The 22,234-nt window shown below is 33.5% G+C and overlaps 1 protein-coding gene and 1 long non-coding RNA gene across 3 annotated transcripts in view; both read right to left on the reverse strand.

Annotated features, from left to right (window-relative positions):
- The window catches only part of LOC144441198 (uncharacterized), a 44,356-nt gene that overhangs the window by 9,412 nt on the left and 12,710 nt on the right, over positions 1-22,234 (reverse strand). Inside the window, exons 1-2 of one of the 2 annotated variants that reach the window (XM_078130749.1) lie at positions 2,249-2,483; positions 114-223 (exon numbers count right to left, since the gene is read on the reverse strand). In XM_078130749.1, coding sequence (XP_077986875.1) covers positions 114-223; positions 2,249-2,428 — 290 coding nt within the window. In that variant the 5' untranslated portion in view covers positions 2,429-2,483. Of the gene's footprint in view, positions 1-113; positions 224-2,248; positions 2,484-22,234 lie in introns of those variants that run through there. The other variant, XM_078130750.1, reaches the window with a different exon arrangement.
- Positions 14,910-16,065, reverse strand: LOC144441483 (uncharacterized). The gene is made up of 2 exons (XR_013481244.1): positions 15,652-16,065; positions 14,910-15,259 (listed from the first exon to the last, which is right to left on the reverse strand). It is a non-coding gene; the product is annotated as an uncharacterized LOC144441483 (long non-coding RNA).

The raw sequence follows: 22,234 nt of genomic DNA on the forward strand, positions 1-22,234 counted from the left end.
CACATACATACATACATACACACAGAGACATTTCCTTGTGAATATAACACTACTGCACCTCAGTTCAATAGTGTTAACAATCTGGCCTACTTTTACATACGTATTGTACATACCTGGAAACATCATCTTGGTATTTTTCTGTTAGGAATTTTGACATCTGAATTCGGAATTTGCCGTCTCCTTGAGTGACACCATACTGGAATATATGACCTTCATCAGATTGCTAAAATACAAGAAAATGATAAAGAAAACAGATATATTAGAAGAACATTATTACATAGTCAAACATCTCTGGCACATACTGTACAGGAAAGGGTTACCTAGCTGCAGTCTTGGCGCTCGCTTGTTTAACCCTTTCATGACTGGAGACGAGTTTTAAATAATTTTGGGAACCAATTTATATGAACATTTTCATAGTTATAATAATATTACTTCATTACGAAGTAACATTTCTTTAATTCCAATCTAAAATGAAGCTGATATATGCCAAAAACTTACATAAAAACAAGAATTTTGTTCAAATAATTTTGTACTTTCAGTACTGAATGTGTTAAACGATACTTCATCAACAGGAATAAATGAATATGCATTAATTAGCCTCTAGGTATTCCATGTACCAGTGCATTGAATTTTCGTAATAGGCCATTATAGACTGCAAACAGGAAATTGAGAATACAGCACCCTCACTCAGATTGGGGGTATCATCACCTCATTGTACTGTTTCTTAAGAGCTTTGTCCCTGGGCTATTATGGAGAAGTGTAAATCATGGACGTTTTTTTTTGCATTGTTCAGAGATCGAGGAAAGCACCAGTGCTCTATGATTAACCGAGTAACCTATACCATGAATACCCCCTAAGGTACACACAGACAGGTAGTAGAGTGACTGACACCATTCTGCATGGATGTCCTTTCATTTGGAGCTACCTGCACTCAAAGTATTCAATTGAATTCAATTGAATTCAACTGAATTCGATTCAATTCAATTCAATTCAAAACCTTAATTTGTCCGTTAAATTCAAACATATAATGGAAAATTTCATTGTTTGGTGTATATTCAAGTTAAATAATGGAAAATGCAACCATTCGACCATCCAATCTAATTTTGTCGTTTGCTTACTGGAGAGTTCAGGGACACGGTAACATATATACTCTATTCATTGTATTGTACATACTTGGTTTAATAAATCATCTCCCTAGAGGTGGTATTCATAAAAGAATTCCTGCCGCACACAGCACTAGAAAAAGCAGTGCTGGTATGAAAAGTGAATTTGCCACAAAACAGATGTACACTGAAAGTACTGCTTTTTAGTTAATTTCTAAATATCTTGTTGACTTTAGGTCGAACAGAAAAGTGTACATTTGTGACAAACAAACAAACAAACAAACAAACAAACAAACAAACAAACACACCAAGTTATTTGAAATTTGAAGCTTAATTCAAATAATTGTACAATATTGCCTAATTACCTCAAAATGATTAATTATGCAAATGATTTATTACAATTACAAGCTACATCAACAAGATTTGTACATTGTATGTGTTTTGTTACCATCCATGTGTGCACTAAATGATAAGGAGCTTGAAGCTTGCATTCTGAAGATATTGCCTATGTGCCAAAATACGATTGCTTAATTAACTGACATTGTACAAGGATTGGAGATTGCTGCCCAACCTAGTCTGAAAGATTTATCATACTTGTAGTCTAGTTACTATAGGTATATAGTCGGTGGAGATGATTGAGATGATCGTAGCATGTATAGGGACCAGACTTATGATTGTTGTTGGTGCTCCTGGCAGTGGTAGCCATTAGTGAGTGATTATAATGAATATACACACAACAATGAATCTATCGTATTACAATTATTATTATTATTATTATTATTATTATTATTACAACCCATAATACCAAAGTAAAGCATGTACCACAATCATTTATAGCATCCTTATCAAGTGTAAAAGTATACTTTTTCTTTTGCCAATTGATCAGGTACATTGGAAAGGCATTGCAAATAAACCAATGTGAAACAGTATATTTTTACACTTGATGTGAATGCTGTATATATGTGTATCACATAGAGAAAGTATTTCACTTTGTCACTCGTGAATTCAAATTTAACCTACACAGCCTTGTACAAGCATGTTGTAACGTATAGCCCATTACAGTAAGAGGTCAACCTCTAGGCTAACTTACATGTACATTTTTATATGCTGTGCAGGTTATTACTGAGTTTTTACTCATAACTTACAAGTCTATGCTGTGTAGCCTTGCTCAACACATCAATACACATTGACAGGTCACTCTGATGAGGTGCACCCCTTGTTAAACAGACTATATCCTCAGTTGACTGACGACCTGAGCGTCTTAACTCCTCCTTCAGATTAGGTACGGGTTTAAATGATGCATACTCAGGAGAGGTTTTAGCCATTTCACCTCTATTGCTTACTCCTTCTCTGCAAGGATTAACTATATATGCTCAGATGTTTATACTTCCTGTTCTGCAAAGGTCAAAGGTTGAGTTCAGGTGTCACACACTGATGCAATGCAACAACTGTGTAGCTTTGTTTTTGTTTGCAATATTTTATCTTTTTAAAAAAAAAAAAATTATTTTGTGTGCCTTGACAGTTTTCGTTTGACTATATTTTCTGTCAGGGTTTGCAAAATATCAAAGTTTCTAGCAGAGGATTGGTACAGCGAAAATAACTTATTGTTACTGCTGTTATACACACTCATATCATTATTGTTTAGTGGCAAATTTTAGTTTATCATTTATGTAACAGGATTACAATGTCCTTATGAAATTTATATTTTGCTTCTGCAAAGGTCAGAGGTCGTGTTGCTTTCATACTGCATAGGTCAAAGATCAAGGTTTACCTATTGTGTGAGCTCATATATACTCATATACTTTCAAACTATCCTGTGGTGGTTTGCAAGTTAATGCAGCCAAATCAATTTATAATTTCTTACTTTTCACATCGATTCTTTGATGATTTATCTAAAAACGGGACATTCATAGAGTCTGTGTTGGGTGCAGTCAGTTCATTCCTAATCCAACTCGTCCCACTGCCGACTTGCTATAGTGTGCACTTTGACTTTGAAAATTTACCTGCACATGACGTGCACAGTATTTCAGTTCAATTTTGTGTATTAAAGAATTGTTTCTGGTCAGGAAATTTTGTCTAAAGTGGTGCAATGAAGCAAATTTTTAAAATCTTTTTTTTTTTTTTTTTTTTTTAATATTCTTAACAAAACTGTCACTCAATCTACTATTTATAGTGGTTAATGTTCTTTTTATTTAGTACTTTAGAGAAAGTGTGTATGTGGGGCAGATGTCATTTGCTTGTTCATCATTGGTTCTGCAGTTGTCTAAATCAGTGACGTAGAGAGAGTTATTTTTTGTATTTCCCCCTGGATGTACAAACTAAATGGGTTGGACAAAGACACACAAAGAGAGACCAACACGAGGGTATTTAAGTGAAGTGTGCACTGACCAGAAACAATTCTTTTTTTTTGGCCTTACATTATATTATTACATTGCAGCTGAAATGATGCCAGGAATTAATTCAAATGTGGAATTTATGGTAGCATTTTAATGTGTGTGTTTTTTTTTTTTGTATTTAATAACGTTTTTGTTTTGACTTGTTACAAAAATACAAATTTTTTCATGAATGAAAATTTTTACATTTTGTATTCGGACACTTTTCTTAAGTTATCAATTTCAAAAATTGTCCCCATATTTTGATATGTGCATTTAATTATTTTTTCTTACCGCAATATGAAACTCTGAATATTGAGCATTTTAAAGTTACCAGGTCAAGAATAGGCTGCCTGGAGTTTATGGTTTCATTGCTTCTTTGGTCTGGTAGACTGTAAGATGCTGTACGTTATGTTGTTCAGCCCTATCAGGCTCGCTGATAGTGTATCACGAATGTCTGTGTCTTTATACTGGTTCAATTGTCTGGGATGTTTGGCTGCACATTTCTGGAACTGAAATGCATTCTTTGATACTACATTTTATCAAAAAGACTATTATATAGTTGGTGTATCATTGTTGGATGATATTAGGGCTCTTCTTAGATGGCAGAAGGTAACAGTGGGACAAATTGACTGTGGTACGAGTGTATGGGACATGTTGGTTTTGGGATGAAGTGCAAAAAAGGGGTCAGGAGTTGTGAGTTCCCTTCTCAACAGTCATTTTGAGCTACTATTCTATTCAAGGATGGAGTTGGTTTTGGGAAAAAGGGACCCCCCCCCCCCCCACAAACATCACAAGTTTCCGGGTTCCTCCACAGTCACTTGTGAACTAGTATAATTTCTATTCAAGGATGGTCATGATACAGGATACAAAACATTGGTATTTTCAAATTTTCAAAAAAAAAAAAAAATACAGTCACTGGTGTTTGCACTGAAAAAGGAGACCAACACCGATGACGGTATTTTTTTGTAAGCCATTATTTTACATAAAAATTGTATTTTGATAATCCTAGCTCACAAGTGACTGTGGAGTGGGTGGTACTTCCGTGTGCCCAGAGACATGGTTGACAATGTTCAAGCCATAACTAGGACAGGCTAGCTATGAACGGTATTCGATATGTTCAATGTTTAGTTTATGATGTAGATTACAGAATGGTGTTTCTTGCCAATGGGTAACAGTAGCTACAGTAATTGTAGCTTTATTTTTATTTACAATACTTTTTTTTTTATTTGTATATTTTATTTTGTGTGATTCAACATTGTTTGTTGTACTGTTTATTTTCTTACGGAGTTTGCAAAGAAAAACACATGTTCTAGCAGAGGATCGAGAGTGTAGCGAAATCGCTACAGTACTGCATCTAGGCACAGACAAGTGTCTGTGATCTAGCGTATACTAAATGGATGTACACGCTGAGGGGTTTGGACATTTGTCCCCTACCCGGCTAGCAGCGTATACATCCAGAGCCACAGGGGCATGTATTATTGCTTAGATTGCTGTTTTTCTTAGGAAAATATCGTACGAATCCTGCTGCTACAAATGTATCAATCTCTATACTAGTAGAAATATTAAATATTTTCTCAGTACAGGTAGGAATATATAATCAAAAGGTTGTTATTTTTAGTCTGTAGACCTGGAAAAAACAATCTGTGAAATATTACATGCCCCTGTGTCCAGAGCTAAGGTAACAGCAAGTAGGGTCATGGCAGTGTCATCCAGGTTTTGGGACATGACGTACGATCAGTACATCCTCAGGCAGTGGACGCCAGTATCATAGAGTATCCTCATGTTGATGTATGTCCCTAAAATTTCAATGTCAACTGCATGTGTCACTTACTAGTCTGTTTGACGTGGCTCTATTCATTATCTCCATACAATCTTCCAAACTCTTCAGTGATGGAGATCCCCGGAATGCCACCAATGGTGTATCTCCATCTTTCGGAGTTTCTTCTTCGTGAAAATCCTTATAATACACCGTTTGTTGTTTCAAAATATTCGCCATATTGAACAATTTTGGTTCAATCGGTGACCTACTACAGTGAGGTGTACTTTGAACTCGCCCCCCTAGCCCTGGTCCCTGCTGGGACTCGCCATGAATTTTTTGTGTGCAGCGCCCTCTCAGACGGAAACATTAAAATATTGAGACTACCACCAACAAGTTCCTGCTTCTTGAAACAGGATGGATGCCGTGTTATTTTTTGTTTACAACCGATGAAATCGTGGTGAAAACCAAATATTTATATTTGTAAAATAAAGGAACATAATTATTAGATGAGCTCCTGGTCAGTGATTATTTTTCAGTGAAAAGATAATTCAATACAATCTTTTGTTATGTTACATCTCCAGACCACTAAACGAATTACAAATACGATACACTCAGGGGGATACACTCTATATCTCCAGTGTGGTTATGGGGTTGTAAATTGTTACAGCTTCATTTACTATGAATTTTGTATAGGTATCCATGGTTAGGATACAACAAGCGCTAAATATCTACTAAGATCTTGAAAGACCTTTACATTCCTGTCAAAAATGAAGAAATTCTGAAGAAAAAACACTTCTAGAAGCATCTCACCCAATCTGATAAAAATGTAGATGTGGGCTATTCGGTCATCAGGACGAAAACGTAAACATGTATCACGAAGGTCAATAGAGTACAAGCAAAAATACCGAGGAAAAATAACAATGAACGATTAGTCGACATCTACATCTGATTTTAATCAGATTGCATCTCACCAAGTTTCAGTCTCATTGACCAAGTACTTTTTGAGATACGAGTTTTTGACCAAAGTTCACATTTTAATATCTAATTTGCATATCACTGATGAAATCATTATGTGCTTAATATTTCTTCATCTATATACCCCAGGTGCTTCCCATTAAACTTCAACCCAATCTGCTCAGTAGTTTTGGAATTAAAGATTTTTGACCAAAAAGACACATTTTAGCCATTATTTGCATATCACTGAAAAAAGGCAGTAATTAGAGGGGACTTTCTCTTGAGAAAGGAAAACAGGCCTGGGATATGCTGATACTAGAAACGCCCCAAAATGAACTTCTATGTAAGTGCTGTGCTAAATTTCAGCTAAATTTTTCAATGATGCAGGCTTGGTGTTTCACTCATGGGACATTACGTTTTTGACACAAAGATAGACATATTTCAACTCTAGAGTAAACAACAACAGAGACACAATAAACACAGAGAGATCCTATGCCAATCACATTGAACAGTGATAAATATTGCTATTCTTTCACAGTGTCAGTGCAGTAAAAACTGGCTTTTATTCTAATGAAAACATTACACACATGGACTTGATGATTTCAATGGCTGCAAGTGTTTATTTTCTAACCAGGGCTCAAAATAATGGCCTTTTACTTGCCCCAGGCAAGTGATTTGAAGGCTTGGTCAAGTTGTTTTGAAAAGTACTTGTCCCAAGGGGCAAGGAGAATTTTGTATGATTATTGTTCAGGGATGTGTTTTTGCCTGTGTTCATGCTGTACTTATCAGACACTACACATGTCTGATAGGACTTTGGATACATTGTATAACCAAGGTGCCAACAAGTCTGGAAAATTATAACATTGTAGCAATATTGAGAAGATGTCTTTCTTGACTGACCACTTTTCAAAACAATCTGGACCAGCTGTCCTTGACATACTTTGTTTACTCTATCAAGAAAAAATACCTGGAATGACCAGTGACTCATTGAACATTGTTCAACAATAGTAAATTACAACATGATTTTTCAGGTTTTGGGTGTTTGAATCAACTGCACAGTTTGTGGGAGAAAAATAGTTGGTGTGGATGAAGAAGGAAAGAAAATATATTGACATGGTGCAAAAGGAAATACTTAGAAAGATTTTATATGTGTTGAAATAAATGTTCATTTTTTTTATATTGATAGCTTATGAAAGTGCTGAAAAACTTGTGATTATTTTAACAACTACTTTACAGGTGAACAAAAAATTGTATGTTATGCTACATAGTATGAATATTAATTAGGCCATATTATCTAGGACTCCTGTTTAAAAAAAAATCTTTATTGTGGAGAGAACTTTTCAGTACCCACAGAAACTTTCAAAGAGACATTTTTTGATAATAAACAAAAGAAAGACCAATCAATCACAACAGTGCATTTGTAAGCCACAAAAAAACACCCCACTATTTGGAATGGGCAAGCACTTCTTGATTTGGGCAAGTACTTTTTGTTTTCTACTTGCCCAGTGGACAAGCGAAATTTTTTCATTATTTCGACCCCTGCTAACTTATATTGTTATAATCAACATTTCAACTTGACTACTTATAGTACATCCTCGTTGTGCACGGCACCTATGTAATTGTTTCTTTTGCATTAGAAGTTGTCTGAGGGTGTGTGTGTAATAAAATGTCAAGTTGCAAGAGTGAAACACCTGCAAGCCTACTGGACTAATACGTGTTAGTCCAGTCTGCTGTCAGAATGAATAAGTAACGCTCAGACACTGTAACCGGTAGAATCGATTGAGTCTCGATGGAATGCAACCAATGTGACATTGTCGATGTCGGCCACTAATCCTTTGACACGAAAAAACGTCTTAGCGGGAAGTACCACTAAGTTGAAGCAGGCAGACACAGGCAGCAAACAATGGAAGCAGGCAGAAATGACCTTTGACCTTGAATATCGAACCCTCTAGCTTACTGTCAAATTACTGTATATCAAGAAACAAGGACTTTACCTTTCTTTATCAGTTTCACAGACTTTCAGAGGTGATAAATCATAGAAGTAACATAATATAACACATAAATAAAAACCCGAAGTAACTTTTTAAAAAAAATTATTCTTATGCAATGTGATATTTACATGTTGTAAGTATTAACCAAACAATTAGTTTCTCCCCATGCAAGAGTACTGTGTATTCACCATGCTTCAAAATAGAGCTCTATGAAATCTGTATTATTAAAGTTGGTTGTACCTAAATTTTGTCTTTTATACCCTTCAAAGAGTTAACTATAATAATGGGAATGTTACTAAGTCATGGATTTCAGAACTTCTCCTTGCAAACCAGTGTTCACACTATTCACATAGTATATACAGCAATGTATAAATGATGAAAAAAAAATCTACACAGAAACATGTGGTGCATTATGGGATATTCCATTATTTCATACACAAATCAAATGTTTTTTCATTTCAAACCATTCAGTGTGCACATTATTAAATCACCAATTAGGCCTAGTAGAGTACTATGTATGCTATAAAAAAAATAGGTATTTCATACACACATTCAAAGGTTTATTTTCTTCCAAACCATTCAGTGTGCAAACAATACAAGTATTAGGCCGAGTACAATAATATATCAGCCATCGTACTATAGATGTGACTTTGAATAAACTTCGACTTTTCTACCCAGCAGACACATAAATATATGGTGCATTATGGGAAATTTCACTATTTCATACAATATATGAAACCGTTGAGTGTGCACACTATACCCCTATTAGTACAGTACAATATCAGCTATCATATGATGTTTTTCACTTGCAAACAATTGAGTGTGCACACTATTGATGTAGTAGACTTAATACAGGTATATATAAGCTATATTATGATGTATTTCACTTTTGATAAATTTCGTCTTTCATACCCAGCAGACACACTTTTATTTATACAATTATAGGAATATTTATAAATTTTGATGAACTGCACATGCGTTTTCTTGTAAACAATTGAGTGTGCACATTATTCATGTATTAGGCCTAGTACACTACTATATGAGCTATTAAATGATATGTGTGACTTTATATAAATTTCATGTTTCATACCCAGCAGACACACTTTTATTTAGGAAATTATAGGAATATTTACAAATTTTGATGAAACTACACGTGTGTTTTCTTGCAAACAATTGAGTGTGCACACTATTTACCTATTAGGCCTAGTACAATATCATATCAGCTATTATATGATATATGTGACTTTATATAAATTTTGTCGTTGATACCCAGCAGACACTGAAAGATGTGATGCATTATGGGAAATTTCATTCTTTCATACACAAATTAAATTCACTTTTCTAGCAAACCATTGAGTGTGCACACTATTCACGTATTAGGCCTAGTACACTACTATATGGGCTATCAAATGATATATGTGACTTTATATAAGTTTCGTCTTTCATACCCAGCAGACACACTTTTATTTAGGAAATTATAGGAATATTTATAAATTTTGATGAACTGCACATGCGTTTTCTTGCAAACAATTGAGTGTGCACATTATTCATATAGTAGGTTTAATAAAGCTATATAGTAGCTATAACATGATATATTTCACTTTTAATAAATTTCGTCGTTCATACCCAGCAGACACAGACAGATGTGATGCATTATGGGAAATTTCACTATTTCATACACAAATGAAATTCCCTTTTCTAGCAAACCATTGAGTGTGCACATTATTCATGTATTAGGCCTAGTACACTACTATATGAGCTATTAAATGATATGTGTGACTTTATATAAATTTCATGTTTCATACCCAGCAGACACACTTTTATTTAGGAAATTATAGGAATATTTACAAATTTTGATGAAACTACACGTGTGTTTTCTTGCAAACAATTGAGTGTGCACACTATTTACCTATTAGGCCTAGTACAATATCATATCAGCTATTATATGATATATGTGACTTTATATAAATTTTGTCGTTGATACCCAGCAGACACTGAAAGATGTGATGCATTATGGGAAATTTCATTCTTTCATACACAAATTAAATTCACTTTTCTAGCAAACCATTGAGTGTGCACACTATTCACGTATTAGGCCTAGTACACTACTATATGGGCTATCAAATGATATATGTGACTTTATATAAGTTTCGTCTTTCATACCCAGCAGACACACTTTTATTTAGGAAATTATAGGAATATTTATAAATTTTGATGAACTGCACATGCGTTTTCTTGCAAACAATTGAGTGTGCACATTATTCATATAGTAGGTTTAATAAAGCTATATAGTAGCTATAACATGATATATTTCACTTTTAATAAATTTCGTCGTTCATACCCAGCAGACACAGACAGATGTGATGCATTATGGGAAATTTCACTATTTCATACACAAATGAAATTCCCTTTTCTAGCAAACCATTGAGTGTGCACATTATTCATGTATTAGGCCTAGTACACTACTATATGAGCTATTAAATGATATGTGTGACTTTATATAAATTTCATGTTTCATACCCAGCAGACACACTTTTATTTAGGAAATTATAGGAATATTTACAAATTTTGATGAAACTACACGTGTGTTTTCTTGCAAACAATTGAGTGTGCACACTATTTACCTATTAGGCCTAGTACAATATCATATCAGCTATTATATGATATATGTGACTTTATATAAATTTTGTCGTTGATACCCAGCAGACACTGAAAGATGTGATGCATTATGGGAAATTTCATTCTTTCATACACAAATTAAATTCACTTTTCTAGCAAACCATTGAGTGTGCACACTATTCACGTATTAGGCCTAGTACACTACTATATGGGCTATCAAATGATATATGTGACTTTATATAAGTTTCGTCTTTCATACCCAGCAGACACACTTTTATTTAGGAAATTATAGGAATATTTATAAATTTTGATGAACTGCACATGCGTTTTCTTGTAAACAATTGAGTGTGCACATTATTCATATAGTAGGCTTAATATAGTTATATATAAGCTATAACATGATATATTTCATTTTTGATAAATTTCGTCGTTCATAGTCATACCCAGCAGACACAGAAAGATGTGATGCATTATGGGAAATTTCACTATTTCATACACAAATGAAATTCCCTTTTCTAGCAAACCATTGAGTGTGCACATTATTCATGTATTAGGCCTAGTACACTACTATATGAGCTATTAAATGATATGTGTGACTTTATATAAATTTCATGTTTCATACCCAGCAGACACACTTTTATTTAGGAAATTATAGGAATATTTACAAATTTTGATGAAACTACACGTGTGTTTTCTTGCAAACAATTGAGTGTGCACACTATTTACCTATTAGGCCTAGTACAATATCATATCAGCTATTATATGATATATGTGACTTTATATAAATTTTGTCGTTGATACCCAGCAGACACTGAAAGATGTGATGCATTATGGGAAATTTCATTCTTTCATACACAAATTAAATTCACTTTTCTAGCAAACCATTGAGTGTGCACACTATTCACGTATTAGGCCTAGTACACTACTATATGGGCTATCAAATGATATATGTGACTTTATATAAGTTTCGTCTTTCATACCCAGCAGACACACTTTTATTTAGGAAATTATAGGAATATTTATAAATTTTGATGAACTGCACATGCGTTTTCTTGTAAACAATTGAGTGTGCACATTATTCATATAGTAGGCTTAATATAGTTATATATAAGCTATAACATGATATATTTCATTTTTGATAAATTTCGTCGTTCATACCCAGCAGACACAGAAAGATGTGATGCATTATGGGAAATTTCACTATTTCATACACAAATGAAATTCCCTTTTCTAGCAAACCATTGAGTGTGCACACTATTCACGTATTAGGCCTAGTACACTACTATATGAGCTATTAAATGATATGTGTGACTTTATATAAATTTCGTGTTTCATACCCAGCAGACACACTTTTATTTAGGAAATTATAGGAATATTTACAAATTTTAATGAAACTACACGTGCGTTTTCTTGCAAACAATTGAGTGTGCACACTATTTACCTATTAGGCCTAGTAAAATATCATATCAGCTATTATATGATATATGTGACTTTATATAAATTTCGTCGTTGATACCCAGCAGACACAGAAACATGTGGTGCATTCTGGGAAATTTCATTATTTCATACACAAATTAAATTCACTTTTCTAGCAAACCATTGAGTGTGCACACTATTCACATATTAGGCCTAGTACACTACTATATGAGTTATTAAATGATATGTGTGACTTTATATAAATTTCGTGTTTCATACCCAGCAGACACACTTTTATTTATACAATTATAGGAATATTTACAAATTTTGATGAAACTGCACATGCGTTTTCTTGTAAACAATTGAGTGTGCACATTATTCATATAGTAGGCTTAATAGAGTTATATATAAGCTATAACATGATATATTTCACTCTTGATAAATTTCGTCGTTCATACCCAGCAGACACAGAAAGATGTGATGCATTATGGGAAATTTCACTATTTCATACACAAATGAAATTCACTTTCCTAGCAAATCATTGAGTGTGCACACTATTCATGTATTAGGCCTAGTACACTACTATATGAGCTATTAAATGATATATGTGACTTTATATAAATTTCGTCTTTCATACCCAGCAGACACACTTTTATTTAGGAAATTATAGGAATATTTACAAATTTTGATGAAACTAAACGTGTGTTTTCTTGCAAACAATTGAGTGTGCACACTATTCACCTATTAGGCCTAGTACAATATCATATAAGCTATGACATGATATATTTCACTTTTGATAAATTTCGTTGTTGATACCCAGCAGACACAGAAACATGTGGTGCATTATGGGAAATTTCACTATTTCATACACAAATGAAATTCACTTTTCTAGCAAACCATTGAGTGTGCACACTATTCACATATTAGGCCTAGTACACTACTATATGAGCTATCAAATGATATATGTGACTTTATATAAATTTCGTCTTTCATACCCAGCAGACACACTTTTATTTATACAATTATAGGAATATTTACAAATTTTGATGAAACTGCACATGCGTTTTCTTGCAAACAATTGAGTGTGCACATTATTCATATAGTAGGCTTAATACAGTTATATATAAGCTATAACATGATATATTTCACTTTTGATAAATTTCGTCGTTCATACCCAGCAGACACAGAAACATGTGGTGCATTCTGGGAAATTTCATTATTTCATACACAAATCAAATTCACTTTTCTAGCAAACAATTGAGTGTGCACACTATTCACATATTAGGCCTAGTTGACTACTATATGAGTTATTAAATGATATACGTGACTTTATATAAATTTTGTCTTTCATACCCAGCAGACACACTTTTATTTAGGAAATTATAGGAATATTTACAAATTTTGATGAAACTACACGTGCGTTTTCTTGCAAACAATTGAGTGTGCACACTATTTACCTATTAGGCCTAGTACAATATCATATCAGCTATTATATGATATATGTGACTTTATATAAATTTTGTCGTTGATACCCAGCAGACACTGAAAGATGTGATGCATTATGGGAAATTTCATTCTTTCATACACAAATTAAATTCACTTTTCTAGCAAACCATTGAGTGTGCACACTATTCACGTATTAGGCCTAGTACACTACTATATGGGCTATCAAATGATATATGTGACTTTATATAAGTTTCGTCTTTCATACCCAGCAGACACACTTTTATTTAGGAAATTATAGGAATATTTATAAATTTTGATGAACTGCACATGCGTTTTCTTGTAAACAATTGAGTGTGCACATTATTCATATAGTAGGCTTAATATAGTTATATATAAGCTATAACATGATATATTTCATTTTTGATAAATTTCGTCGTTCATACCCAGCAGACACAGAAAGATGTGATGCATTATGGGAAATTTCACTATTTCATACACAAATGAAATTCCCTTTTCTAGCAAACCATTGAGTGTGCACACTATTCACGTATTAGGCCTAGTACACTACTATATGAGCTATTAAATGATATGTGTGACTTTATATAAATTTCGTGTTTCATACCCAGCAGACACACTTTTATTTAGGAAATTATAGGAATATTTACAAATTTTAATGAAACTACACGTGCGTTTTCTTGCAAACAATTGAGTGTGCACACTATTTACCTATTAGGCCTAGTAAAATATCATATCAGCTATTATATGATATATGTGACTTTATATAAATTTCGTCGTTGATACCCAGCAGACACAGAAACATGTGGTGCATTCTGGGAAATTTCATTATTTCATACACAAATTAAATTCACTTTTCTAGCAAACCATTGAGTGTGCACACTATTCACATATTAGGCCTAGTACACTACTATATGAGTTATTAAATGATATGTGTGACTTTATATAAATTTCGTGTTTCATACCCAGCAGACACACTTTTATTTATACAATTAGGCCAAACAAAAAAAAATGTGTGGTTCCTATTACATGGTCTTGAAAATAAGGGTAGGTAGGTAGGGATTTTTTTTTTTTTTTTTTTTTTTTTTTAATTTCTATTTTGCAGGTATGGACGGGGTTGAAAATACAACTAGCAACTCAAATATATGTACAGAGCAGACATAAATTCACAAATCAAATTATTTTTTATTTCTTTTCATATGATAATTCAGTAATACAGATTCCTTCACAATAACACTGACCAGTTGGTTTTACTGGCCTGCAAAATAACAAAATCAACATCCAACTGTGGATGTTATTTTTTCAGGTTACATTTCATGTACATTTATACATTATATTATTCACTTCAACGTCTCTTTCCAAATGGGCGTTGAACAACTGAATGGTTCCCATTGTCTTTACATGTAGTACAAATAGGTAAGACTGTTTTGTAGCGCTTCTTCAGTTCAGCATCAACTTCAGCTCCAACATCACCACAGTGGCAACATACATCTTTTCTTCCAATATCAATCCAGTCCTCTTTCCTCAAATAGATCTACCAATGAGTTATATAATTCTTGTTTATTGGTCGGTGAAACGCCACTACAGACAAGAGAAATTAAATAGACATTTATTAAAAATACTTTTCACTCACCCACCTCAAAGTATTACGAACATATATACACTCATAGAGTTAAAGCTGGAGTTATTTTTGAAGTAAAATTGAATATTCAACCTCGCATGCCTTAATTAAAACTTTGTGCGCAAAAAGTCTGACTATTGCGCCTAGCCTGTAAACGACGTATGAAAATAGTGGCGTTATAGAATAAAAAACGCAAACAAAACATTCAAAAAATCACGTCATCTTTACCCACAACAAATTCGTCTTACGTTTCGTCTTTTACAATGTCTTATTTTTCCAAAAGAATGGCACAAAAAAATGCTTCGAAACAACGAAGTAAAAAAAAAAAAACGGAGTAAAAATAAAAACCAACCTTGACGAGGGTTTCTTCCGAACAAAGTCCCGTCCGTCTGCTATTAGTATTTCGAATGCATTCACGGCTTTCGTTGTGGTTTCCTCAACAATATCCTCCATTTCACGAGAAACAGCGTCTCGTTGACATTGAACTCGTGCGTATTTAATACTAAAGTTCTGACTGACGGTGCCTAGTTGAATATTGCTTTGAGTAACTTCCATCCACGGGCCATTCATTGAACTCGGAACATTCAATACGACTCTGGTAATATTTGCATTCCGAATAACCTGGATGGTGGTCTTCTAACAATTGCTCGAATGTCCTGTCTGAGTTACCAGTAGTCAGTACAGATTTTTGCTGAATGTGGTCGCATCCTAGATCCTATTCCTGCGAATTCTGAAAACACGCCGTGTTCGAACGAGCGAGCGGCCATTTTTGTTTTCAAAGCATGGACGTCGTAACTCTCGCCCGAACTCTCGCGCTTTGCGAGATTCGTAAATTTTCGATTTTCTGTCGGGTTTTCGGTATTTTTCCGAAACCTCGAATAAAAAGTCGGCAGTCGGGGGTTAAAAATTAGGGTCGGTCGGGTAACCGGAACCACACAATTTTTTTTGTTTGGCCTTATAGGAATATTTACAAATTTTGATGAAACTGCACATGCGTTTTCTTGTAAACAATTGAGTGTGCACATTATTCATATAGTAGGCTTAATAGAGTTATATATAAGCTATAACATGATATATTTCACTCTTGATAAATTTCGTCGTTCATACCCAGCAGACACAGAAAGATGTGATGCATTATGGGAAATTTCACTATTTCATACACAAATGAAATTCACTTTCCTAGCAAATCATTGAGTGTGCACACTATTCATGTATTAGGCCTAGTACACTACTATATGAGCTATTAAATGATATATGTGACTTTATATAAATTTCGTCTTTCATACCCAGCAGACACACTTTTATTTAGGAAATTATAGGAATATTTACAAATTTTGATGAAACTAAACGTGTGTTTTCTTGCAAACAATTGAGTGTGCACACTATTCACCTATTAGGCCTAGTACAATATCATATAAGCTATGACATGATATATTTCACTTTTGATAAATTTCGTCGTTGATACCCAGCAGACACAGAAACATGTGGTGCATTATGGGAAATTTCACTATTTCATACACAAATGAAATTCACTTTTCTAGCAAACCATTGAGTGTGCACACTATTCACATATTAGGCCTAGTACACTACTATATGAGCTATCAAATGATATATGTGACTTTATATAAATTTCGTCTTTCATACCCAGCAGACACACTTTTATTTATACAATTATAGGAATATTTACAAATTTTGATGAACTGCACATGCGTTTTCTTGCAAACAATTGAGTGTGCACATTATTCATATAGTAGGTTTAATAAAGCTATATAGTAGCTATAACATGATATATTTCACTTTTAATAAATTTCGTCGTTCATACCCAGCAGACACAGACAGATGTGATGCATTATGGGAAATTTCACTATTTCATACAAAAATCAAATTCAATTTTCTAGCAAACCATTGAGTGTGCACACTATTCACCTATAAGGCCTAGTACAATACTATATCAGCTATCATATGATATATGTGACTTTAAATAAATTTCGTCTTTTGTACCCAGCAGACACACCTTCATTCAGGAAATTATAGCAATATTTACAAATTTTGATGAAACTACACGTGTGTTTTCTTGGAAACAATTGAGTGTGCACATTATTCGTATAGTAGCCTTAATACAGTTATGTATAAGCTATGACATGATATATTTCACTTTTGATAAATTTCGTCGTTGATACCCAGCAGACACAGAAACATGTGGTGCATTATGGGAAATTTCACTAGTTCATACAAAAATCAAATTCAATTTTCTAGCAAACCATTGAGTGTGCACACTATTTACCTATTAGGCCTAGTACAATATCATATCAGCTATTATATGATATATGTGACTTTATATAAATTTTGTCGTTGATACCCAGCAGACACTGAAAGATGTGATGCATTATGGGAAATTTCATTCTTTCATACACAAATTAAATTCACTTTTCTAGCAAACCATTGAGTGTGCACACTATTCACCTATTAGGCCTAGTACAATATCATATCAGCTATTATATGATATATGTGACTTTATATAAATTTCGTCTTTCATACCCAGCAGACACTCTTTTATTTAGGAAATTATAGGATTATTTACAAATTTTGATGAAACTACACGTGCGTTTTCTTGCAAACAATTGAGTGTGCACACTATTCACCTATTAGGCCTAGTACACTACTATATGAGCTATTAAATGATATGTGTGACTTTATATAAATTTCGTGTTTCATACCCAGCAGACACACTTTTATTTAGGAAATTATAGGAATATTTACAAATTTTGATGAAATTGCACATGCTTTTTCTTGCAAACAATTGAGTGTGCACATTATTCATATAGTAGGCTTAATACAGTTATATATAAGCTATAACATGATATATTTCACTTTTGATAAATTTAGTTGTTCATACCCAGCAGACACAGAAAGATGTGATGCATTATGGGAAATTTCACTATTTCACACACAAATCAAATTCACTTTTCTAGCAAACCATTGAGTGTGCACACTATTCACGTATTAGGCCTAGTACACTACTATATGAGCTATTAAATGATATGTGTGACTTTATATAAATTTCGTCTTTCATACCCAGCAGACACACTTTTATTTATACAATTATAGGAATATTTACAAATTTTGATGAACTGCACATGCGTTTTCTTGTAAACAATTGAGTGTGCACACTATTCACCTATTAGGCCTAGTACAATATCATATCAGCTATCATATGATATACGTGACTTTATATAAATTTCGTTGTTGATACCCAGCAGACACAGAAATATGTGATGCATTATGGGAAATTTCATACACAAATCAAATACATTGTTCTTGGAAACCATTGAGAGTGCACACTATTCACGTATTAGGCCTAGTAAAGTACTATATCAGCTATGATATGATATATGCCACTTTAAATAAATTTCGTCTTTTATACCCAGCAGATACATAGAGGAATTTTACTATATGCATTGGAAATTCACGTGCTTTATCAGTGTGCACACTATCCAACTAACAGACTTAATACAAGTATATTTAAGCTATAATTTGATTTACTTCAGTTTCTGTAAATGTTGTCTTTACACCCAGCAGATATAGAATTATGTGGTGCATTATGGGAAATGTCAATACTCCTACAGAAATCAAATGATTCTTACTTTCAAACCATTGACTATGCACACTTTTCAACTAGTAGGCTTAATTAAGTACTATATTAGCTCTAATATGATGTACTTGATTTTACATAAATTTTGTCTATCATGCCCAGCATTATGGCATTATATAGGAGAATACAGGATTTTATAGGAAATTATTGAAATTTTTACCAACGCTGAAAGTTGGCAGTCTTTTTTCTTGTAAACTGACGAGTGTGCACACTATTCACCTAGTATGCTTAATACAGGAGTATATGACCTATAACATGATGTATTTGATTTCATCTACATTTTGTCTGTTTAATAATATATCAAACAGAAACGACTCTGATTATGAAGTTATGTGAACTTTTAGTAATTTTTGCAAATTCACAGACATTTTTCTTGTATAGAATAGAGTGTGCATGCACACTTTAATTATGGGGCTAAAAATATGTTTGTGTGTTATTCGATAACTACAGATAATTCATATATAATAGTATCTAATTTTCTATGAAATAATATTGAGTATTTTTGCATTTTATCATACTGATATATGTCACATACAAACCTTTGTTTAACAGGGGAAAACATTGCCTATAGGTGTTGAAATATAAGGTGACTTTGTTTGGTCATGGAGATATAATAATGTTCTGCCTTTAATTAACATGACCTTCTCAAGGTTGTTATAGATGACATGTGTATCCTATACTGATCGATTTTTTCATATTGAAAATTTAGCAGTTTGGAGATACCTATTAAGTACACAGAAGCATTATTATAAGGGACTTTGACTTTATAGATGTTGACTGAGTCAAAGTTGGCATAGGTATACATACATGTAGCATATGCTACTCCCTGTTATGCAACTTGTTGATTCCCTTAAAATTCCTGAGTTGTTTGATTTCCTGTACTTTAATATAAAGTATTGTTATTGTACAGTCACACAGACCAAAAATTGTTTTTCTTGTAAATATTGCAATTTTATTCTTTATGAGAGTGTAGCTGAGTACACTATCATTGTAATATGAAAGAATACTGAATGCTGTCATGTTCTAGCCATCACTCTACACTTTACAATAAACTGTAAACTAATGCCAGAGATGGCTAGAACATGTGGCATTCAAATTTGGCTAAGGACTACTAGCTGTGACAAGTTTTGATGAGATTGTCAGCTGTTTTAAGCCTTTGACCATGATATGTCCAGTGTAATTAGTGTCAAGTATTTAGAGAAACAATACCATAATTTTTGCAAACTTTGCAGTCGACACCCATATGCAGTCAAAGCCATACCAGTGTAACAGTTTTAAATTAACATGGAATCCATGCTAACTGTATAGCCTGGAATCCATGCAGATCGAGAAGTTCTAAACATGGCTTTCAAACTTTAAAATCCGAATCTGCATGGATTCCAGATTTATTAGCTGTTATCAAACTACATGTATACCTCTTTTTCCCACACATCGTGCACTGAAGACTATATGAGGCTTTTAAGCTATGCTTTTCCTGAACCTGACTGATCCTTCCTAGCACATGCAGATAAGTTACATTATTATCTCAAACTCAAGCTATATTATTCTGAGGTAGGTTTTGAATGAGTTCATTATTTAGACAGGCTACATGCAGGGTACTACAAGGAATCTGTCCTTTAAAATCTGATACTATACCAAGTAAACACAATAAAAAGAAACCACTTAGCTAATCAGTATTATGTAGTGTGTTTACACTACAACCCTATAAAATTAGCAAACAGATAGTAGTCAATATTATCATAAGGGAAAACATGTGGACTCTTTGTAAAAACTGTCCACAGGAGTAAAAAAATATTAGATACAAGTTTTTCCTAGGATGCAAAACAAAAAAGCATGAATTGAGAAACTTTATTATTAGTCATCATTGATATGTATGTATGCAAAATGCATCATGTTCAATGCATCACTAAATATCGACACTACCCCAGAAAAACTCAAAATTCTGCGTGTTATTATGGCACACGAACTTGTCACAAAACATGTCCTTTTAGTAAAGTGTGACAACCCATTACAAAAAGCTACACATGAAGTTCAACACAGAGATCAGTATCCATCACATACCATCCAAACATGGGTTTTTCATGCGAGCCTGTGTTATGTAAAATGGTCCACACTTGGTCAAAAGCTATGGATGATGGTAATCTAAATGGTGTTATTTTTATTGACTTACGTACGGCTTTTGACTTGGTAAGTACCACAAAAAAATGTATAGATGGACAAGATCGATTTACCACGGTATAGCAAGGAAATTAGTCAAGAATGGCAAGATACACCAGTAGAAGTAAAAAAAATCATACATGAATTCACCAAAAGTCAACAGCAACATGATGAGCAAGCAGCACAGAAGATACCTGTTGTTGGTTTGGAAAATTTTGCAAACAACTGTTGGTTTAATGCAGTGAACCAAAGCATCTTGCATTGTACAACAGTGAAAACAGCTATTGATCTATCACAGCAAATTGGGACAGCTGAAGACCTATCACAGGACAATGCAATTGCATTTGAGAATTTAAGGTGGCTATTCAAAGAAATGTCAAAGACAAACAATTATGGAGAGTACCTCATGGAAAACGATTTAGTGAATGTTCTCAAAACCAGCTGCAAAATGGCTACGTCAATTAACTTTGGTAAACAGAATGATGCACATGAATTTTATATCCATGTCATCGATGCATTTCTACAACAAATTGGAGTTGACACAGATATTTCAATAAAACGCGAAAGGACCTGTACAACATGTGGGAATACAACAAGTAATGAGGAAAGATTAACTTTTCTTCAAATCCACTTCCCAAAGAGTACAACAAAGCATGAGAAATTTACATTGCAAGATCTTCTTCATCGATTTTTTGAAGGAGAAGAAATTGAAATGGTTTCTTGTGAAAGCCCTGAGTGCAGGAATGCTAAATCTACAGTCAATTCACAGGCCTTCCTTCAATCAAGTTCAAATGTTCTTGTTGTTCTATTGACAAGACATAAATGGAATAACAAGACAAATAGAACATCAAAAATTTCCAATACAGTATTATTAGATGATAGACTTGATGTTTCCTTACTGACTGAAAACCCCACATATCAATTTGAAAGTGATTATGTACTACGGTCAACAGTGTCACACGCAGGGGCAACACCAAGCAGCGGTCACTACATTGCAACTTTATACTCGGACACAAATCAGCCTTTACATTGCAACGATACACACATGTTTTATGAAAACAAAACACTGAGGAACTTTTGTGAGTACATCATTATATATGAAAAACAAGCAACTACTTGTCGAAAT

Source organism: Glandiceps talaboti, chromosome 10, assembly GCF_964340395.1.
Source record: "Glandiceps talaboti chromosome 10, keGlaTala1.1, whole genome shotgun sequence".
In the NCBI taxonomy this organism is placed as follows: Eukaryota; Metazoa; Hemichordata; class Enteropneusta; family Spengelidae; genus Glandiceps; species Glandiceps talaboti.